The 23984-nt window shown below is 37.6% G+C and overlaps 1 protein-coding gene across 22 annotated transcripts in view; it reads right to left on the bottom strand.

The window, feature by feature from the left end:
* The window catches only part of Ttc3 (tetratricopeptide repeat domain 3), a 99847-nt gene that overhangs the window by 73308 nt on the left and 2555 nt on the right, over window positions 1-23984 (bottom strand). For 9 of the 22 annotated variants that reach the window (XM_039088466.2, XM_039088467.2, XM_039088461.2 and 6 more), the window contains 9 exons: window positions 12054-12208; window positions 11733-11775; window positions 11186-11336; window positions 10696-10783; window positions 8680-8733; window positions 7885-8005; window positions 5887-5972; window positions 4360-4454; window positions 3332-3394 (listed from right to left, as the gene is read on the bottom strand). The exons of 9 other annotated variants lie outside the window; for them this stretch is intronic. In XM_039088466.2, the coding sequence (XP_038944394.2) occupies window positions 3332-3394; window positions 4360-4454; window positions 5887-5972; window positions 7885-8005; window positions 8680-8733; window positions 10696-10783; window positions 11186-11336; window positions 11733-11775; window positions 12054-12197 (845 nt within the window). In that variant the 5' untranslated portion in view covers window positions 12198-12208. Of the gene's footprint in view, window positions 1-426; window positions 2105-3331; window positions 3395-4359; window positions 4455-5886; window positions 5973-7884; window positions 8006-8679; window positions 8734-10695; window positions 10784-11185; window positions 11337-11732; window positions 11776-12053; window positions 12209-13110; window positions 23939-23984 lie in introns of those variants that run through there. 4 more of the 22 variants (XM_039088464.2, XM_039088465.2, XM_063270619.1 and 1 more) reach the window with 4 other exon arrangements.

Genomic DNA, 23984 nt, shown 5'->3' with positions numbered 1-23984 from the left:
TACCACCTCTCCCATCTCAAAACTCTTTCTCCTCCTTCTCTCCTCAGAGATAGCCACTCATTTGGTTTTTAACATGCCCATACATTTTGAGAACACTTAAAATTCATACGTCATAATAAAATGAATAATGCACATTGTTTTGTGTATTTTTAACAGTATATAAATGACATCACACTGTACAAATCATTCTGCAACTTGCTTGACACTCAACATTGCACTCACTTTAAGTGCTGTTTAAAACATCTTTGTATGAATATACCATAATTCATTTATCCATCCTCTCCTGATGGACATTTGTGTTGGTGCACATCTTTACTCTTACAAACAATGCTACAATGAAGGCTTGAACATGTCTTCTCGAGTACACGTCTGACAGTTGGGAAGGGATGACCCTAGATGTGGACTGCAGAGTGTGCATATCTTCACCTTGTCAGACTGCTCTCCACAGTGGCTGTACCCATTTATACTTTCTCCAGCCGAGTATGAAAGTTTCCTTTGTTCCACATCCTCTCAAATACTTGATATTACGAAGCTTTAAGTTTTTGCCAATCTGATGGGTATGAAAGAGAAACTTGCAGTTTTAATCTACAGTTACATAAGGACAAGCAGATCCTCATAGATGTGAGACTACTCGGATCATTTGTTCTACAAGGTTTCCAACGTTCACATCCCATGCATCTGCTAGCACCTTTCCAGGGCGGTAACAACAGAGGCCACATTCAGGTTCACTGGGCTCCACTTCTGGCTGCATCACACCCACCTAAGCACGCCTGGAACCTGAGCGAAGAACACTGCTGGGCCTCACTGTAGCTCGGTTTTCTCATCTGAAAGAGACAGTCGCAACTGCCTCCCAAGGTTTAAGGGTTTTTAGGAATAAATATGCATGAAGTACTCAGAACAAAGCCTGTCATAATCAATGTGTGCATCTTTACCTTTTTTAGAGCATAATCTTGCTGAAGTTATTTTTAAAATAGGATGTTTTCACTTTTTAATTTTAGAATTAAAATATTTCATGATCACTTTTGCATTTTAACATTCATTCAAGCCTTTCATCATTTTCCATTTCAGTTCTTTTGTAGTTTGACACCTGCTTTATCACAACAAATAGGAAGTCTGGCCTTGTGACTGACTGGGGATGACAGCGTCCCCCAGGCTCAGTAGGTGGATACTCTGTCTCCCACTGCCCCTGCCACTGCTTGGCCAGATTCCCATGACAGGTCTAGCTGGCATTCATGTGATGTGAGAACTGCACGTCTCAACCTTGGATGATCAGCTTTAAAAGGTTCTTCTCAGAGCAAGAGTCCTCCTGTATCCAGGCACATGTCAGTCACTGGCAGCATGTTCCTATGTCATTATCATCTAGTCACTGCATCGCAGGTAAAGACCTGGAAACTTCATTCCTGCATTACTGAGCAAAATCACATAAGCAGTGTGTGAGAAGGTAGGAGGCAACAGTAAAAGCAGTGTAGCATAGTTCTGCATGTTAAAGGAGCATCAGATAAATGCTGGTGACTGCCTGGTAAAAACCAGTGGCTCTCCCACACACTAACCTGCCCGTTACCAGATGCATTCAACTACGAGCTGGAACCTGAGCGAAGAACATGGATAGGTGGCTGCTCTACACTTGGCTTTCACCTCATGCTATCTGGAGGCTGGGTTTCTACTGCCACCTCTTGTTGCAGCGGGGTTTAGGAAAATCCTCATGTGTCTATCTTTCAAATACTCATAAAAGCAGAATCACCCTGGTTTATCTCTCAGCTTTCAGAGCTGGAGAATAGATGACCCTCTGCCTGCCAAGATTTCAGTTAGATTTCAGTTTTCACAAGAGGCTAGTCAAGTCATAAACCTATTTATCTGCTCTTGAAAGCACACAAATTCACCTTCAAACAGTACAGAATATCTGTTAATTCTGGACCTAGCCAGAAATAGTAACCTAGACATTTGTAGCTCATTTCTTGTCAGAACCAGTTGAGAACAGTGGTATTGATGGAAGACTGTGTCAAGCCCATCCATTCCTCTAGTCTAGATAGCCTCGGATTATCCACGGCTTAAGCCATCTAACAGCTGCATAACGTTAATACAGCGGTATTCTCCAAGGTGGTTGGATTACTGGTGATATTTATTTTCTTCTTTTTAAACTCTTGTATTTTCCAATTTTTCTACCATGAGAATGTATTCTGTTTACAATAAAAGAGAAACACAATAAATGTTACTTTTTAGAAGCTACACACTTGGAAGATACTACAGCTTTCCCCACTCCCACTCTCCCGCATCCCCAGGTAAGTGTTTCCACTAAGAAACACTAGTGCAGGCTCTCTGAGCTTTCACGACTTCACAAAGAAACCCACGGTGAGACCCCCCCCCCCCACTGCATTCTTCAGTCTCTCCTATTGCTTCTGGGATTTTTCTCTATCCTTAATTAACATTATTAATGACCCACGTAAGTAATTTCTAAGCCAGTCATGAGGAATCACCTTCAACCAAGCAATTACTATAAATATTTCTTCAGGAATAATGAGAATTTCATGACTTTTCAAGTTTTCCTTCTTTATTTTAGGCAACAGAATATCAAGGCAAAAATGAGCTTTAACTAGTGTCTACACAAGACCTTGGGCCAGGCAGCCTTGTTCTGGGGTCCCAGGTTCTAACTAGGTTTTCTAGCTTGATGTGTTCTGAGTATTTCTCTCAGGCAGGATATAGTCTTGCACCCACTCTCTTACATTAAGGCACAGCATAATCAAATACAACAACCTATATTGTTTAATAATAACACAATTCATATACTAAAGTTTTTTAAATGAAGGGCAATAAAATCACAGTATTATTTTCAGTCTTTCTCATCTTGTTAAAAAAAGTTGAAATTCAACATAAGGAACTAAATTATGATTCTATTCCATTAATACCATTAATTTTCTATGCATTCTTTCACTTATGAAGATATTTACCTATTTTATATAACAAGACAAAGTAAACAGCAAAAGTACACTATGCAGGCTAGATAGAGGAAAAGGATGGAATATCTTATAGATGTTACAATGTTGGAATCATCACATGATCTATGTTTAAATCTCATCACTGTCCACGAGTAAAATGTGGAAAATAACATAACATGCCTATCAAGGGTGCTGTGAGTCTTAAATAACATGTCAAATGCTTAAAATAATGTATGACATATGCTTGCATTCTGCTGCAGACATAAATAAAATCTTTTCCACCCATTTAACTAGAAAACTATTCAAGGTTTTTCTTGCATACCTGCAAGACAGATAAATGTTTCCCTAACATAAGTATTAGGCATAATAATTCAGTAATTAATAATTAACCAACTTACCTAAACTGCCCCATACGAAGAAAACAGAGAGCTCGGTTACCATAAAGAAGATGGTTTTCAGGTCTTAAAAAGAAGTAACATTTAGTCAGTAAAACACATTATATCTGAAACAAACAAAAATCACACTGAAAACGTAAGACATTTTTAAAAATGTTAAAACTTTGTAAGTATGTGACACTGCAGAAAAAAATAAAAGATTTAGAGTCTTACTGATTGAAATTCAGGTTTTTGGCATTCTCAGTACATTGTTCAAAAGGTAATTACTAATGAATTAGTTCATAGTATTACTGTGAGAACTAGATGATGACACCCATTATGAAAAAGCTAGTCAACTACAAAGTATATAACTGTCCAAGACAAGACTGCTTATGTAAGTCACCTGTGCACCAAGACAAAAGAAACTTGCAAATACAACAGTAGTAATAGGGAGATTTTTTTCAAATTTTATTAATTTTCATTATCTGATTCTGGGTGGTCAAAACCCATTCCTTCCTTAACGAAGTAGGGAATTACCACTGGATAGCCAACTGGATTCCCTCAATCTCTGTGAAGAAGAAGGTAGGAAAGAGGGCAGTCTACAGAGCACCCAGCTCAGAAAGACAGCAAAAACAGGGCAAGGCGCACCTGAAAGACGGCTCTGAAGATACAGCATCTGAGTGAGGTGTGGACAAGAGCAGAGACCCATCCTTTCAACAACTACAACTACTTCCCTTAAAAGTTCCCCAAGCAGAGCTTCCTCAATGGTAACACCTTCAGTATGGGGAACACCTTCCTCATAATCAGTTAATAGTATGAAAGGAACAATTGACAGAAGAAAGAAGACAGAGATCTCTGTAGAGAAGCCTGTGTGCTTGAGATGCCTGGCTGGTTAGCATGGAGGCTGCTAGCACTGCCACTAATACTTCAGATGAGGACACCTACTCTGCACGGCAAATGAAGAGTCTATGATCCATCTGCTTCCACTTCTCCTAAGAGTTCAGCCTCATCTCATCACCACATAAAAAGGGGTTTTTCTACTTTGCTCTTACCTATATTCAATGGCTCTGGTGTAATAAATAACAGCTATTTCAAACTTTTCCTTTGCAAACTCTTCATTTCCTCTCATTTTCATGAGTTCTCCTTGCTGAGAAACCAAAGTAAAAGAATACCCGTCAATTACCTCCAAAACAACCAAGGAGCCAACACCCAGGAGAACCATCTTGGTTTCTATCCTTGCTATCAAAGTAACATGGGGGTTATTTACATAGAAAATGGAAATGTAATCTATAGTATTTTGATATATTCAATTACAACTAAAAATATACCCATGGTTCTTTAGCTGTAGATGCAGAAACCCATATAGATAAAAAAGATCTGGGAAAAAGTGAACTAAACATATACCTTTTTGTCATTAAAAACATTTTAATTTTTATCTAATTTCTGGCTTTTCAAAATAGGGTTTCTCTATTTTGTTATCTTGTGTGTAGTATATGCCTTCCTGTATATAGGTTGGGAGGAAGGTGTGCACATGCCCTGTGCATGCATACAAGGGTCAGGGGAGGGAATCTAGCAAGAACAGAAACATGTATTTGTTACTCCAACTTATTCAGAGACACTGAACCTGGAGCTAAAACTAACACATTATAACAACTACATTATTCCTAATTTAGTTTGTTAATAATTTAATTGATGTGTACTTTATAAATATACATTATAAACACTAAAACGATCTTCTGTTGTGGATAGTATTTTGTGGGCACTTTTAAATATAATTTGTTCATGTATAGTAGTGAAAAATGAGATGTGCCTGGCAGTGGTGGTGCACGCCTTTAATCCCAGCACATGGGAAGGAGAGGCAGGTGGATCTTTGTGAACTCAGCCAGCCTGGTCTACAGAGTGGGTTCCAGGACAGCCAAGGCTAAATAAACAGAGAAACCCTGTTTTGAAAAGCCAGAAATTAAATAAAAATTAAAAATAAATAAAAATGAGATGAATGGTAAAATTGTAGCTTTGAATTATCTGCAAGTGTGGTCATAACCAATGTGTATATACTGGTATCTCAATATATACACATAAATCATTAGCTCCCAGGCAATGTTGACTAACTGCTAAAAACATGTAGCAGGCTAGTATGAATAGCATAAAAATGCTACATGTATTACTGAGTTTTTCACTTTATACTCACATTTAATTAATAAAAATTATTATCAATGGCTTTAATTATAAAAGTCTAGAAATTAACATCTCTAATATTCTCTTTAAAATTGAACTAGGAGTTAGTACCTCCTGAGTGAACAGAGGCACAGTCTGAATCCCATTAAGACTGTATCAAAGAAAATCGTATTTGCTCAATATAGTACAAGCCTGGTTGAAAACATTCTAATTTTTAAATCATTAGATATTTTGATTGAGATAGTATTTCTTCTTTGAAAAGAATTGTAAATCAGAATTCCTCAACATTTCCCCTTAAGCATGTTACTATGCTACTTCAGAATAGTCCTCTTATTTTATAACTCAAGCCTATTAAAAGTTTAACAGACAAATCTTAAAATACATTTACAGGTAAGTATCCTTACCTTCACACACTGCATGCAACTATGCCTTCTAAATTCTTCTAGCAAGTTGCAATTTTCAGTTACAACTCTAGTAATATGGTACTTATCTGAAATTTGTGTTAGAAGGTGAAAGAGAATATTAGTTTAAAATGGTACTGATCATATTCTAATTCTTGGTTTAAATAGGTTAAGTCTACTATTATGTCTATTTTACTATTAAATGTTTTTGAATAGTTTGTACATTTTTGTAATATTACAAATACATTAAATAGTTAAAGAAACTGGGGCTGGGAATGCAGTTCAGTAATAACAGCAATTACCTAACGCATTTAAGATCTTGGGTTTATCCTTGAGATCTCAATATGGTAAAATAACAGAAAACCACTTCATTACTGTTGTGAATAAAATCAGTTTTTATTTCTAGCAATTAAAATTTATTATTACTGGAGTGATATTCTTCCTTCTTTCAAAAAACACTGTGATTATGCTTGTAATTACCAAAGCCAATTCAATAAACAGTGTCAAGTATTCAATGTGCCAGATAGAATGTTAAATAAAAATGTGTAAAAACAAAACCTTGAAAAACTATTTTCTAAAATGTACTTACTTTAATATTTAAAAGGTTTTAATATTTGACTTCACAAAAGTTAATAAGATGTTATTTGAAATATTATTCTAGGGGTTGGGGATTTAGCTCAGCGGTAGAGCGCTTGCCTAGGAAGCGCAAGGCCCTGGGTTTGGTCCCCAGCTCCGAAAAAAAGAACCAAAAAAAAAAAAATTATTCTAATAGAAAAGTTAGTAAACTAATAAAAATTAAACAGATACTTTGTATCCAAAGGTTATCAAGCCTCATTTTCTGCACTTTAAGCTATGATATAAAAAGGATTTTAAAAGTTTGATTTAAAATTTACTACAACAAAATTATAGTTAAGCTTCTATGTAACCAATCATTAATTTCCAAGACTAAAGGAACATTTAACATTTAAGATTTGAGCAATGTCTGGGATGGTCACCAGACAAGAGAATTAAGAGACAGAGTTAAGGTTTGGAAAGGCCTATGTTCTGACTTCAGAGAACACGAGTGAGTTCTCATCTAGGCTCTAGTACTATCAAACCTGAGGAAAATCATCTATATCTATCTAAGTGGTTCTCAATCTTCCTAATGCTACAACCCCTTAATACAGTTCTCCACGTTGTGTGGTGGCCCCAGCTAAAGATATTTTTGTTGATACTTCATAACTGTAATTCTGTTATTGTTATGAATCATAATATCTGATATACAGATGGTCTTAAGCAATCTATAAATGACCATGACCCACAGGTTGAGAACAATTGCTTTAAACTCTAAAATTCTGAGTTTACCCCCATAACAAAACAACCACAGCCACCCTGCAGAACAGGAGATAGAATCAGAGATAATTCCATGTTGGTGCCTATGATAAGCTGTTTCTCTGCTCCTCTGCTGTAATTACAAGTCTTCAAAACAGAGATGAAAACAAAATCTTCACCCTCTAGATGCATACACCCCAGTGTCTAACAACCGTACTGGTACAGTCTGTCTCTACTTACATATATGGATCTAAACCAACTGACAAAATACGCCCTCTTCTTTCTCAGTGATGATGAAAGGTTTCTGTTCATCATCTATTATAGGGCCAAGTATTTCCTGTCTTAAGACTGTAAGTATACCATAAAACACTGCTAATATTCAAATGCTTTAAAGTGAAACACTTTTTAAAGTAAGCACAGAAGGCAATTCCATCTTAATCAAAGAGCAGATACATCAGTACAGAGGACATCCACTAAGTAGTAACTTTAAGACTATAATGCCACAACACTAGTGAGACAAGAAACAGAGAATAATTAACTACAATATTAAAAAAAAAATCTCATTTGAGCATTATACCAGAAGAAAAACACTGCTAATAATTCCTAATATAAACTGAGTATCTATGAATACATCACATCTTCCCAAATATTCTTTAAACAAAACTGAACATTTAAAGCACTTATACTTACATTCAGTAAAGAAAATACTTAACATGGGCCAGCCACTGTCAACTGATCCTAATTTAGGTAGAATTGTTACATCACCCGTGTATTTTATCCAATTTAAAGCATCTTCCATTGCCAAGATTTTCTGTTTCAAAAGAGGAATGAAAAGGGGGGTCTGAGTTTAAGTCTAAATGTATGTGGCAGTGTGCATTTGCCTTCTGTAGCATGTCAGACCATTACTACCCACTTATACACTGATTTCCATCACTCCATCATGCAATTGAGAAAAGCTGGACTCCTACATACAAGTTAAGAACAATCACTGTGGACTCACAGCTATCCTCATGTGACCGTAGAACATCTCACAGATCAAGAGTGTTTCTGCAATGATTAGACATGGAAGTTGAGGTCTATAACTGTTGAGGTAGCAGGAGAATACAGTAATATAAAGGTAGATGAAGATTCTCAGGTCACATGTCAACTAGGGATCTATCCTGACCACCAGAGGTCATACCAAGGACTTAATTTCATTGAAAGAACATATGTGAGACAAATAATCTAAAAACAGAATGAGTAACTTGCAAAAGGCTTAAAAGTATACCATATATACATATATATACATATACATATATATATATGATTTTAAAAATGAGGCAAATCTATAAAATAAGATTATTTATATAATATACAGAAATTAGTATTAACAAATACTACATGTAAAAGGTTGAGTATATGGAGTAATTATCTGAGAAACATGCAGTGAGATTGACTATTCATCATTTGCAGTGCGTGTGCTGGGTTCTCATGTTTAACACTTACATTTTCTATTTTATAACCAATTTTCAATAAGCCTTCAATAAGGAATGAATCATTCTGCAAAATAAAAAAAGAACAAAAACCATACATTTTTCCTTATTCTATCAATTTTGCTTGAATTCTTTTCTGGAAAGTTGAGTGGGGTGGCATGTGTATATGGGGTGTGTACATGTGTATGTGCACTTGTATGTGTGTGGAGGCCACAAGTTGGCCACAGATGTCTTGATCACTATCCACCTTTTATATGGAGGGAAGAAGGAAGGTCTCTTACTTGAACCCAGAGCTCACTATTTCACTAATCTAGCTAGCCAGCCTGCTGCTAACCCAGTCTCTGCCTTCTGAAGGGCTACGAATACAAGCTGGCCACTATGTCTACCCAGCATTTACAGGAGTGCTGCAATCCTCACTCTGGTCTGTCATCTTCCTAACATCATAACTGAATCTTCTAATGAAAACAAAATGCCTATTTTAGAAAAAGTTGTGAGCTACACAGTGACATCTCAGTTAACAAGGAGCCACAGACAGGTCAAAAGTCCCGAGACAGGGGTTGGGGATTTAGCTCAGTGGTAGAGCGCTTGCCTAGGAAGCGCAAGGCCCTGGGTTCGGTCCCCAGCTCCGAAAAAAAGAACCAAAAAAAAAAAAAAAAAAAAGTCCTGAGACAGTAAGAAACCTGAAAACTTATTACCTACATTACATTCCAGCTCCTGTGATTTCCCAAGACATCGCTCACAAGTCTGTACCCATGCAGTACAAGTTAAGCAGGTGTAGTGTACATAATCAAATAAGTGATGTAGCATGTGGCAACAATGAAGAGCCACGCTATAGGCTGGGCATTTACTGCAGCACAGTCCCTACCATTATTTTAGACTACCACTGTGCTTATCGAGAGAATAGTACAACAGCATGCCACACTGTACTGGCTACAGTCTCATACAACCATGTTTACCCCAAAAGACTGGCCACTATCATCTTGGCTTGGCATTAAATACAATCTCTGAGATTCATATGACAGGGACACTAGCTACCAACTCAGACCTCAGAACGTGTCCCTGTCACTAAGTGATGTCTAACTACACTATTCTACATGCTTAGCAGTCCCCACAGTATTGACATAGTTGATTTGTCCCGTTAGCATCTTAATACAGTTCAGAAATGGTCTTCCATACAGGTCTAGTTAAAAATTATACTAACTTTTAAATGTACAGATTTTTGAAGCTCATTACACCTAGACTTTTAATAAAGGTGTGTGCATCGTTTGTAAGTTATTACACCTGATTTAGCAGAAGCACCTTAAACAGTACCAAACATCGAAACAAATAGAAAATCATATAAAAGATCCACAACACAGTACAAAACACCCTATCAAGTCTTTCATGACAAACTCTACTCAGGAGCTGTCACAAACCAGGGCTTACTCTCATTTATGATCAACTCACGCTTCTATTCCTTAGCAAGATGCAATCCTAACCCCCACACCAACTCTGGCACATGGAACCAGTATATTGGCCTTGTCACTTCAATACTGAACATGTCCATAAACAAAACACAAATAAAAGCACTGTCTGCCAACTGCTATAAGTGGGAACTACAAGGTAAACACCATCCATTTACATTCTTTTGCCTGTTGGCTTGTCTTTGTGTGTGTGTGTGTGTGTGTGTGTGTTAGACAGGAGCACAGTATAGTGCATGAACTGATATATGAACACACATGTGGTGAGCCATACATACACCTATGGTGTATGCATACATACATGTTAAGGCCAGGGAAGGACATCAGGCTGCTCTCTAATACCTCTCATCTTTGAGATAGTCTCTCACTGAATCTGGTGTTAGGTTGGTGGCCAGAAGTCCAGTGATCCTCCTGTCTTTACCCCCTTACCACAGTGTTGGGTTACAAGGCCAGGATCCAAATTCAGGCCCCCATGTCTGCACAGCAAGCACTCTCTTACCTACTGAGCCCTCTCTCCAGCTCCTGTTCATTTACATTCAAATGAGTGGGAACCACATTCTACCACTTACTGCAACTTTCTTTGCCAAATCCACAATGTCTTCCATCAACTCAAGATGTTGTAATTTCTTCAAACTTATCTCAGCAGCACGAGAACGGCTTAAAGACAATTTTTTTTAAGATTAGGATCCCAAATGTAATTATTTACTGAATGTTACATTTATATGAACTCTATATTTATAGCTCTACTTAAACCATGTGGAAAGTTCTTTTTTCTTTACTCTATCAGGTATTCCATATGCAAACCAGACATTGTTATCTTTTCCTCCTTTCTCTGGCACTCAGCTTTAAGTTTACAACCTGTTACTATTCAGGGAATTCACTAAATGTTATAATTACTCATTTATACTCAAATCCAAAGCCTTTACTTTTTCTATCTGATTAAGCAAAGATAAGTAACATTACAGAAAGAGGTACAAGCCTTCCACTGACTTGGTATTCCTCAGTGCCGTACAACATGCTAACACAGTTCTTAAACAATTGTTATTATAAGCAACTTACATGGCTTCTACACAGGGGTGCAATCTTGATATTATAGAACTGTGCTGATGTTGAAAGAGAAGTGGCCAGAAGATGTACAGCTTAATGGCATCACAGTAATCTTGCAGGATGGACAGTGGCTTACTGCACCATATATTGCAGATGTCATACTCTTAATTAAATTACAAAGTTTAAAATTAGTATTTTCAAATGAATCTACATCATTAATAGAGGAAAGGTAATATAGGTATAAAAGGTTAAAAACTGAAGGAATAAAACATTCAACTATTAGCTATTAAGAAACTGTAGGTATTGGCTGTAGCTTTACAAAAGATTAGTTTCTAGTCTAAGAGCAGAGTCTCAGCATGCTGATGGAATATGGCCTTGAGCGTCTGTCTAATCCTTCTGTCTCGGCCTCGTTCCCAAGTGCTGGGATTAAGGCTGATATAACCAAATGAAGCTAAAAATACATTTTAAAAGATAAATTTGTTATGTTGGTATGACTGAATGGATAGACCTCCCTTAACAGTCTTGCAATAAATTAGCATTAAAGTATTAACATACTCACCTAAATTTTTCTCACTTTGGGCATAATCTTTATATTGCATACCCTAAAAGAAGAAAATTATTCTGATTTTTATCTGGTAAATGTGAAAGTAAGTATGATTTGTGGTTTCTGAACTCATCTTGGACCTTCTCATTGGGTTACTCTGAGTTTGTTCCTTTTCCTCAGGAGCCTGGTTGATCCCCAGTCAAAGTAACTACTTCTCACCACTCTGGCAACACAGCCCTTCCCTTCTGAAATCATCTCTTCAGAAGCACGTGTACTGTCCTATCAATACACATGCCACAAAAACTGCTCTAAAGTAGATTTAGCAAGCCTACTCACCACGCCTTCATAGTAAAGCTGGGTTACTCGAACATAATCATCAGTGGTAAAGTCAGGAGTACAGATACAGTCATCCTCATAAGGGTAATCTTCCAGTAAGATATCATCTGCCAAACTGAGACCTCCCTCAGCAAAGTCATCCATGCTGCACAGTCCTAAGGAGACAGTGACATTCTAGTCAGCAGTGGCGTCATCTGAGGTCATGGAGCAGCAGCACTTTTCCCTATAGTTTATTAGAACCATGTTGGGTCCTGTATCCTAAGGAAATGACTCCATCTAGAACACTGAAGTCTGCATATTCTCATCCCTAATCCACTGTTCTTTTTCCTAGGCTCTTTCCAAAGAGCAAAATCTGTTTCTTCTTTTCTTTAGGTTCACCAGCTCTACATATAACTAAGGGCATCTGACTCCGTATGTGCCTAGCAACATATATCTTCAGAAAGTGTTTGCTGAATGTAGAAAAGACTTTCTCCTCCTGTATACTTCTCTACCTGCTATATGACACATCATAAACATACCATTTCACAGCATACAACCTGCTATACTCTCAACCATCCTGCCTCTACTGAGCAACGACTTCTGTTAGCTGCTCCTATGTGCCTAGTTCTGGTTCAGTCTCTATCTAGGGCAGAGGGGCACAGTTGGAATGGTTCACTGTAACACTCTGTTCTCCATGGCCGTCTCCAGAACTACCACCCTAATCATCCCTGCTTGCTATTCTCTACAAACATACCCTGTGCTGCTAGACTGCAAGTGAGAAAACATCTTTATCAAAAAATATTTTTAATGTCTATTTCAGTGGAGGAAGAAGAAAACTATTCTCAAGTGTTCGGCTTTTGTTTTTCCCTAAAGAAAGTTCAATAATGAAGTTTTTTTTCAGAGCAGTACACTAAGTATCACTTAGAATTCAGCATCTCATTACTTCTAGCTCTTGCCAAGGAGTCACAGTCTTGTCTTTCCATCACCAGCACCACCATTAATTCTCTCTTCAAACCCTACTGTTTGTTAGGTCAAGATCATCTTTAAATAGACCACCACCAGTTCTTAGAATACACACCTATTTCTTCAATGAAACACTATGCTCAGTTTGACATATGAAAACCTGACAAAATCTAAAGTGAAGAACCAGCCTTCTTGAAAACTATTCACATTACAGGTCACACACGGGGCTGAGTTCTTCCACAGGCGTCTTCTCACTAATCCTCACAGTCACTGTCACAGCAGAGTCGAGCCACCATCTCTCCTGTACAAATGTATTTTGAAACATTTCAATAAAATAAAAGTAATCTGCTCAAGATCCCCAAGTAAGGATTCACTCAGTACTCAGCCCTCACAATCTTCTCACACATACAGTAACTCACCACAGCTACTTTTCCTCATCCTAGCCACCTACTCGGCTCTTGACTGTTTTCACATTTAAGAACACTGGCAATCAGTCTTTTCTCTTCCAAGTCCACCATCCCAGCCATATTAAGGCCTATGCTGAGGGTGCCCTTCTCAACCAACATAAATGCCACACCTACTCCACTAGGTTCTTCTTTCCCAGGGCCACTTCTCACACCTTATCTACTGTTTTTAATACTTCATTTCTAAGCAAGTCCTCTCTGGCCACACCAGTCATTACAGCTGTCTTCTTTTCCATCACCTCCTGCTGGTCAACCTAATCAACAATTTTCTTCCCTTTCCTACTGAGTCCTCTATTTTCATCCTCTCTTGGCTTCCTACAATTTGATTCCATTTCTACCTTTTGAGGGAAACTACTTTTAAGAAGGACATTCATGACCATCTACAATAAAATGGTCATCTATAATATCTGAGAAGTTTGCCTGTTCTGCATGAACAGTTCCAGTATAAGAAATTTACATAATAGCTAAAAAAATTAAAGACACCACAGCAGCCAAAATAAGGCACGTAATATGGAAAATGCTATCCTAGGAAATATGTGTGTGTGTGTGTGTGTGTGTATGTGTGTGTGTATGTGTGTGTGTGTGTATGTGTGTGTGGTGTATGTGTGTGTGTATGTGTGTGTATGTGTGTGTATGTGTGTGTATATATATATATATATATATATATATATGGTTTCTACTATAAATACAGAAAAAGACAAGATCTGTCATAACCCACAAGATCACCACCACAGTATAAATTACAATACAACTGGCAGACTCTAGTCCCTCTAACATGATGCTAGTCATTCAAGTCTAGCAGATCTCATGACACCACACACAGCCACAACTGTACTGTGATAAAAATGCTGGTGCAAGTTTCTAATGTTCCATTTGTTTAACTAGAGAGGCAGTGTGGCAAAATGGTTCACAGCATGAACTCTGGGGCCAGAGTGACCCGGCTGGAACCCTGATGCTCCCATTGCCTGGGTGTGTAATCCAGGGCAAATTACTTCTCTGTGTTTCTGTTTCTTTGTATACCAAGAGGGAATCACAATACTACTTCCTGACTAATCAGCTAGTACATGTAAAGTACTTTCAAGATACCACCCATGTTAAGAAATACAATAAATACTAGCTATTAATAGTATTGGAGATGAAATTTTAAAATCTACTGTTTTTAGATGATGCCAGCTAAATAGTTTACCTTAATTGCTAAATCCAAAGAGGACTTTTCAGCTTACAACTTACTTGACACTGTGGACCACTTCCTCCTTCTGAGGACTCTTCATATGGACTCCAAAGACCATCTTCTGGTTCTCCTCCTATTGGTCTGGCTGCTCTTCCTCAGTCTCCTTCATGTGCTCTTCTGGTCCATTCCCTGCCACCCAATGGCAACTGTCCTTTCTCCCCACTCTTATTCTCTCTGCATGTCCTTACCCACACACCCACGGCTCACAGCAACACTTTCTGAACTTTCACCATTTGTGCAGCTTAACCACGATTTTTGCCGTTTCTATTTATTACATGAATTTTTACTTAATATTTCCCTTCCATTTTTTTCTTAGCCTAAATAATAACGTCCATGCTATCACAGGTTTGGTATGAAAGTTTTTATGCACATTAAGGCACTACTAAAACCTTCCAGGTATTTATCTATGTACCATTTAAATTAGCTCAGGTGGTACTACCATAGAAAACATTGGATTCCAAACTCCCAAATGCTGAAGATTCCCAAATCTCTCCAGGCTGGGCCACATCTCTCAACTTCTAGAACTTCCATGCCAATTGCTACTAGACATTAACCAAAATGTCTCACAAGCCCCTCAGATTCATTAAGTTCAAAACTGACCTTTTTTCTCCTCAAACAAAAAATGTGAAAAAAAGCCAAGTTCTTTCTTCTTTCTGTATACTATCTATCAATTATTGCTCTAAAAGCCAAATGGTTATCCAAACTAAAAAATGTGAAGGAAACCAAAAATGCAGGTCAACCCTGTCTTCCCACTCTCCTTAAACATTTCCATTCAATTTACCTACACTACTACTTCCCTAAAAAGCGAAGACCATATGAATAAACCACACAGAGGCTTCTGTCTAATGCCAATGCCTTAGCCATACCTTCGTCTTTTCTCCTATGAACTAACGTAATGCAACAAGCAGTCTCCTAAGTGGTGGTTTGTCTTCACCTCAGCATCCTCTGAAACTCAGCCTATCACCTCACTGATTAAATCCATTCAACAGCCTCTCTTTGGTATCAAAATAGTACTCTCTCCCAACAATATGCAGATAAGGCCTGTTGTAACACCACTGCTGCTTCTATCTTGCCACTACACAACACATGCCCTAGACTCAGTCACAGCTGGCTGTTGATCATTCCCTAGCAACCTTATTCTGCAAGTACATAATGCTCACCAGTTCTGCTCAGTTCAGGAAGCAAGTCCTGATCATCCCAATGCACTGAGTTTACTTCTGCAGCTCTGTAAGCTTAGAGCACCATGCCTAAACCACTGACAGCAGTTTTCACACTGTTTGATCATCTCTCCTATTTATCTGTTACAGCACTCTGGATATAGGGGACACAAATTATAACAAACTCAACATGTGTTTTCCTTTAGAATATTTTCCTTTAGAATAAATTAACCTATACCTTTAATTTTAAACTTGTTTTAATATAAATATTTTTAATAAGAAAACCTATTTGATGACATTTTTTTCTAATACAAACTAAAACTACCATAGTTACATATTAAAACAAAGTACTTACTAGGTAACTAAGAACTCAAGCAATAAAGGGTAGTGGGGGAAGAGCACAGATTTTAAGACACAGTCTCACTACTGCAGCCCTAGCTAGCTTGGAACTCACTATGTAGACCAAACAAGGATGCGCTTGTACTCACAAAGATCCACCTATCTCTGCTCCTAAATTCTGGGATTAAAGGTGTGTGCCCTCAGGTCTGGCAGATTACAGTTTTTAATTTTTAAAAAATGTTTTTTGTCCATTCATAGAGGAAAACGCTTAAAGCTAACCTCTCTCTCTCCAAAAGCAGTAAACCTAAGCTAGAACTAAACTGACTTCTAAGAGCTAGAGACAGTGCTACCAAAAGCCACATGGAGCAGAGTGGTAAACCCTGGGTCAGGAGCCCGAGTGTAACTTGAGAATAGTTCCAGCCCATCTCTGACTCTAGCCAAAACTGACTGATACAGAATATATATATTTTTTCTCCCAATTTTAGATTCAAATTCTCACAAAGATGAATCCAACAGTACATAACCAATCACACCAAGCAAGGATGTAGCAATCAATCCATCATGACAGAGACAACAAAAGAAGTTACGTTAGAAACCCCCACTGAGATGGCCAAATACAGAATACAGAACAGCTACAGATTTAAAAATGGAACACAAACATTACACTAAAGGATGACTAAATATGATGCAAAGGGAACCACATCAAACTTTTAAAAATAAGCCAGGAAATTACATGCCTGTAATTTCAGCAACTCGGGAGAGGTAGAAAAAGGTACAAATGCAGGGTTAACTTGAGGGTTAACCTTGTCTCAACAAATACAATTACAGATAGATTGATAGGTAGATAGATAGATAGGTGTTAAAAGTAAAAAGTTCAAATTGAAAGGACTTGCACAGGGAAAAGAAAACTGGTTAACTAAATGATGCACTGGTTGAAACTACTAGGACCAAGATGAAAAGAAGACATGAGCAAAATGAAAGAGGAACAGTAACCCAGAAGGATGAATGCACTCTCTTCCAGTTAAAAACCTCTAAACACAGATAAAAACCAGATGTTATTTAAATAGGACTCACAATCTTGTAGACTTAATGAAAGGCAAAATTCAGACTGAAGAAAGACGATGTATCAAAATTTTATATTAAAAGAGCAGGAGCTAGAAAAGCAGCTGAGCACTTAAGAGCACTTGGTTTTCCAGAGGACCTGCATTCAGTTCCCAGCATCCACATTAGCTGAATGGAGCGCAGCTGCAGAGAGTCTAATGCCCTGTTCCTCTCCAGAGGCACCTGAATCCATGTAGCATATATTCACACAAATATACATGTAAAAAACATCTCTTAAAATTCTTAAAAATAGTGGTGGCTAATTTTGGTTATAAACTTGACCATATGTGGAATTAATTAAAACTCAAGCATCAGCCAGTGCTTATAACTGCTGAGCCATCTCCAGACCCTCGAATAAACAATTTTAGATTCAAAAAAAAAAAAAAAAAACTCAAGCATCTGGGCATACTTGTGAGGGATTTTATGATTGAATTAATTGAGATGGGAAGACCAATCCTGAATCCAGGCCACACCTTCTAATGGCAGCCTGAGACATGGAAGATGGAAAGGCCTGCGTGTGCTTTTGCCTGCTTGCTCTCACTCTAGCTGGCAAACTCATCTGTCCTGTTACTGAGGCATTCCTTTGCTGGTATTAGAACCTACGCCCTTGAATTCCAATGTAGACTGAAGACCAGCAGGTTTCTAAGAACCCTTCAGAACTCCTGCACTAGAGAGAGTGCTCAAACATCCAGCACTGAACAGGGACTGAACAACTACACTCTAGGCCTTTCAACGGGGAGACAGCTACTGTTGGCTACCACTCTAACAAATCCCCCTTTAAAATACACAGACACACACACTCTCCCCCTACCTTGTTCATGTGTGTGTGTGTGTGTGTGTGTGTGTGTGTGTGTGTGTGTGTGTGTATGTGTGTGTCTGGGTGTGTCTGCTTTCCTGGCCCTTTAGAGAACCTTGAATAATACAAGTAGTATATTTAAACTTAGGAGTAAAATGAGACACTCACAAAGACAATCAAATGTAGCTAAAATAAAACAATATTTCCTTCAAAAAACTAAATAAACTGGAAAAAGACTGCATCTTTGCTATACTAACGGAAAAGATATTTTAAGAGCCTTGAACTAAATCAAAATGACTTCTCAAATTCAAAGGTAAAATAAAAATGGTTTTAGAAAGAAATGAGTTGACCACCAAGATATTTGAATTAAACAGGAATTTCTAAACTTAAGAATTACAAGACATATTGTCTGATGGGTCAAAAAGGAAAATCCAAAAATATATTATTTATAAGAAACACCTGGGGGTTGGAGAGATGGCTCAGTGCTTAAGAGCACTGACTGCTCTTCCAGAGGCCCTGAGTTCAAATCCCAGCAACCACATGGTGGCTCACAACCATCTGTAATGAGACCTGATGCCCTCTTCTGATGTGTCTGAAAGACAGCTACAGTGTACTTGTAAAATAATAAATAAATAAACATTAAAAAAAAAAAGAAAGAAAGAAACACCTAAAGAGGCTGGTGAGATGGCTCAGCGGTTAAGAGCACTGTGTGCTCTTCCAGAGGTCCTGAGTTCAATTCCCAGTAACTACATGGTGGCTCATAACCATCTGTAATGGAATATGATGCCTTCTGGTGTGTCTGAAGAGAGCAACAGCGTATTCACATACATAAAATAAATATTTAAAAAAAAAACCTAACCCTTTTTCTGGAGGGTTCTATGTGCTAATAAATTATTTGACTTAAATTAAAAAAAAAAAAAGCTTAACTTGTAAAGAAACTAAAACAGCCAGTTTTTAAAAATTAAATAAATAAGTAAGTAAAAATAAATAATATTCTGGGTAATTTCTACCAATGAGACTTTTAAACAGTTTAGGATAGACAAAAATAGGGCAAAAGTCCAATTCACTAAGAAATCAATGTTAAGCTTGCATGCATCTAATAAAGGAGTCTCAACAGACACAACAAGAGAAACTGCTGAACTACTAACAAGTCCTGGGTACCAGTATTCTCAGACTCCTAAACTCATGACAATCAGCCTGGTCAAATGAGCAGGCCAAGATGACCCTGTTCAGCTTAACCCTAGTCTGGCCCACTGAAGAAGTATGAAAAGTTGTGGGTAAATAGGATAAAAATGGAAAAAAAAAAAAAAAAGACTGAACAATACAATTTCTATTTTTTACCTAACAGATATATAACAATCACCGAATACACAGACTTCATACATACACATAAAACATTAAAATTATTTATCATAAGCAACTATTAAATTTTATATGAATAACACCATAAAACATGGGTAAAAACTGTTTTTCAGGGGCAAAATGAAATGCAGACCACATTCTGACAACATGGTTAAGAAATCAAAACAATGAAATAAAAGCTGTGTATTTAACAACAATGAAATAAAAAAAGAAGATAAAATTACTCCTATGCCAATATTAATAAAACAGATAAACGTCTGACAAGACTAAACAAGAAAAAAGAGCCAGTTATGGTGACACAGGCCTGTAATCTCAGCACCCAAGAAGTAGAGACGATAGGATACCCTGTGTTTGAGTTCTAGGCCAGTCCAGACTACAGGAATGAGCCCCAGTGTCACACAACAAAAAGACAGGGACAGTATAAATAATATTCTAAACAAGGAGAGAGAAAATAAAAGCCAAGCATGCAAAACAAAAAAAAATTATAAGTCATTAAAATGGCATGAATTTGATACTAATAAATTTAAATTTTTGGTGAATAAACAAATTTCTGAAACTACCAAAATAGAATTGAAAGAAATGGAAAACAGAACAATTCTATTTCAGTACAACTGCTGCCAAATGTGCATATACAAAAAGACTATACATCCAAGTCATTTTGTACATAAGATGCACCAAGATTTTTAACAAACTATAATCCAAACTAACCACTCAGTAACTCACTTGGTAGACGATTGTGACCTTAACACCAAAATCAATCAATCAAAGCAGAAAAAATGAGAAGCCTCATGGGGGGGCCTCACCTTTGCTCTCAGCACTCACAAAACAGAGGCAAATGGATCTCTTGAGTTTGATGCCACCCTGACCTGTATCAAGACTTCCAGGCCAGAGAGTGAGACCCCTTGTCAAAAATAGAAATGGGGGAGGGGTCTGTTTATAACCAGGTACAAAATCCTAGATAAGACATGATCAAGCCAGGTGGAAGTAACACATGCCTTTAACCCCCCAGCACTTGGGAGGCACAGGCAGACAGATCTCTCTGTGAGTTCAGGCTAGCCTGGTCTACCCAGCTAGTTCTAGGACACTCAAAGCAAGCTACACTACGAAATGCTGTCTCAAACAAAACAAAACAAAAATCAAACAGTAGTACCATTAAATAGACAACCTATTAAGGCCAATTTGGATCTATCTCCAGAAAAATAAGGTAAAATAAAAATGTAATTAAAACCTGTAATTTGAAGGGCCAGAGAGATGGCTCCAATTGAACGTTCTAGTTACTTTTGTTCAATTCTCAGCACCCACATGATGGTTCACGACTGCCTTTACCTCCGACGCCCTCTTCTGGCCTTTGTGGACACCAGGCACAGACGTGGTACACAAGACATCAAATGCAAGTAATACATCCATATATATATAAAGTAAAAATATTTTTTAAATGTAATTTATAATTAATTTCATTTGATGGACTGGAGAAAAGATGCAGAAAGCCATGTGACGAAATGGGAAAGCCTCCCCTAACATGGTAAGTAATCTACAAAACCTCCACAAATGCTATTAACAGTTAATCCGCTTCTTTGACATTGGAAATGAGTGTGTGTACTACTATAATTACTTCTAATGAACAATCATAACCACTTCAACTGAACACATGTTTAAAAATATGCCAGGGGCTGGAGAGATGGCTCAGTGGTTAAGAGCACTGACTGCTCTTCCAGAGGTCCTGAGTTCAATTCCCAGCAACCACATGGTGGCTGGCTCCCGATCATCATTAATAGGATCTGATGTCCTCTTCTGGTGTGTCTGAAGACAGAGGAAGTGAACCCACATACATGAAATAAATAAATAAATAAATCTTTAAAAGTATGCCAGAACATGAAAACACACACAATAAATTGAAAAGGAAAAGACCTAAATATCACCATTGCAAATGACAAAAAAAAAGATGGAGTTCCAAAGTATGAAAATTAAAATACAAAGCAGAAAAAATGTTCTGTTTATAACAGCAACCAATTTCAAGTCTCCACAAAACTGATTGGATTGATTTTACTTAGGCCCCAAAGGGTTTTTTAAGACCGATTCTTCTTGGGGCTGGGGATTTAGCTCAGTGGTTAGAGCGCTTACCTAGGAAGCGCAAGGCCCTGGGTTCAGTCCCCAGCTCTGGGGAAAAAAAAAAGGACCAAAAAAGACTGATTCTTCTTAAACCATGAGACTCAAGAGTTTCCTGGGCTGGATTACTGAAGGGCTAAGAAGGTCAATGGTACAGTAACTGATTAGCACTCACAAGGCCCTGGGTTGAATCACAAGCACCACTTAACGAATACCGTTCTTCACAATATGACCCTAATTATGTCCAAGAACCAAATCAACCAAACAAACAAACAAACAAATATACCAGATTTCAGGTAAAAGCTACAGTAGTGGTAAAGAAAGAGTAGGTACCAATACAGATAAAATGAGGTAACAAAAAAACAAGCCAGAAACAGATCCACACATAGAAAAACACTCAGCAGGCAAGTAAGATGCTACACTCTGGTAAACAGAAGTCGAATTCCATCTATAGAATAGAAAAGGTGAGGGCTGGAGAGATGGCTCAGTGGTTAAGAGTACCCGACTGCTCTTCCAGAGGTCATGAGTTCAATTCCCAGCAACCACATGGTGGCTCACAACCATCTGTAAAGAGATCTGATGCCCTCTTCTGGTGTATCTGAAGACAGCTACAGTGTACTTATATATAATAAATGAGTAAATAAAAAAAAAAAAAAAATTTTTAAAAAGGTGAGCCACATGGGACAAGATGAATGGATATGAGTCACTAGCTCACCTCATATACAAAAACTGATTATGAATTTAACTGGATTATGAATTTAAGTGAGAAATGCATCTTTTAAAATGTCTAAAAACGGGGCTGGGGATTTAGCTCAGTGGTAGAGCGCTTACCTAGGAAGTGCAAGGCCCTGGGTTCGGTCCCTAGCTCCGGAAAAAAAAAAAAAAAAAAAAAAAAGAACCTAAAATGTCTAAAAAGGAACATAGTGGACATCTTAGTAAGTCCAGAGCAGGGGACACTTCCATTAGATTATATTAAAATTAAAAATTGGGGGGTTGGGGATTTAGCTCAGCGGTAGAGCGCTTGCCTAGCAAGCGCAAGGCCCTGGGTTCAGTCCCCAGCTCTGAAAAAAAAGAAAAAAAATTTAAGAATTGGGTTGTATGATGTAGTTTAGTGGTAGAAAACTTGTGTCACATGCTCTGAGTTTTTTCAATGCACATTTAATAAAAAGTGCTACCAGTCTGTAGCTTTAAAAGACAATTCAGTACTCTTTAAAAGTGGGTGAAAAAACAAGGCCATGTTTTCCACAGAAGGGAAACACCTGATGAATAAATAAATATTCTCAATCTCATTAATAAATGCAAATTTAAACCACAAAAAAGGGGGCTGGGGATTTAGCTCAGTGGTAGAGCGCTTACCTAGGAAGCGCAAGGCCCTGGGTTTGGTCCCCAGCTCCGAAAAAAAAGAACCAAAAAAAAGATACACCAAATACTACTGGCAAATACAAAAAAATCTAAGATAACAAGTGTTGAACAGGTTGCCTATAACTCTCATATAATGCTGATCAAGGTACATAAATTGACAAAGCTATTAGCTAAAATACAAGTTGGCACAACCACTTCAGAGCCAATTTGAAACCACTTCATAAGGTGGAACATCCATACCCCTAAAATCCAGCAGTTCCACTCCTAACCAATAGCTTATGATGCTGGGCACTCCAACCTATTCACAAAGCACTAAAAAGACTTTGAAACTTATGCAATTTCCCTGAGCTACTAAAGAAGTCTGAAAAGAGTTCAGCATTGCAAAGGATAAATTTCTAAAGTATCATAAAGACATTTTAAAGTAAAACTATGATTCTTCCAAATGTATAACTAGGTCAGCAGGATGGCTCATTGGGCGGGGGTTGCCACCAAGCGTGACAACCAGAGCCCAATCCCCTATCCACATGTGTCCTTGGGTACCCTACATGTGCCATGGCACATGCACCCACACAAGTAAATAGGTGTCAAGTCGTTGTAGGTATTATAGCTAGTTTTATCACACAATTGAGTTGAATAAAAGTTAACTATAAACACTAATAATTAACAGATGAAAAAACAAATGATACCATTTCCTAAACAAGTGGACAGAGGAGCAGTGGAATTAAAAGAGGCTTTTCCAGCATTTAAACTATTCTTTTGCTTTCCTACTTGCAGTTATACCATAGTTCTTCCAAGTGGGCGTGCTGGTTACATTTCTTGTGGGAAAACAGAACAGTCAAAATGCCCACCGACAGAAACACAAGTAAACAGCATTATAGTCAACCAGCATTACACAAGCAGTAAAGAATTATTAGTTACTTAGAAACATAGCATTTAGTGAAAGCAAGTTTCAGAAGACTATAACCAAAGTAATAGGTTTTACTCAAACATAGGAGCCATACACACAATTCAATGTTAAATGGTACACAAAAATCTGATAAAAATGTTTAAAATACAAGAATAACATGAATT

The sequence above is a fragment of the Rattus norvegicus genome, chromosome 11 (assembly GCF_036323735.1).
Source record: "Rattus norvegicus strain BN/NHsdMcwi chromosome 11, GRCr8, whole genome shotgun sequence".
NCBI classification, from domain to species: Eukaryota; Metazoa; Chordata; class Mammalia; order Rodentia; family Muridae; genus Rattus; species Rattus norvegicus.
The sequence above is the reverse complement of the archived record's forward strand: the minus strand, read 5'-3'. Positions and strand labels throughout refer to the sequence as shown.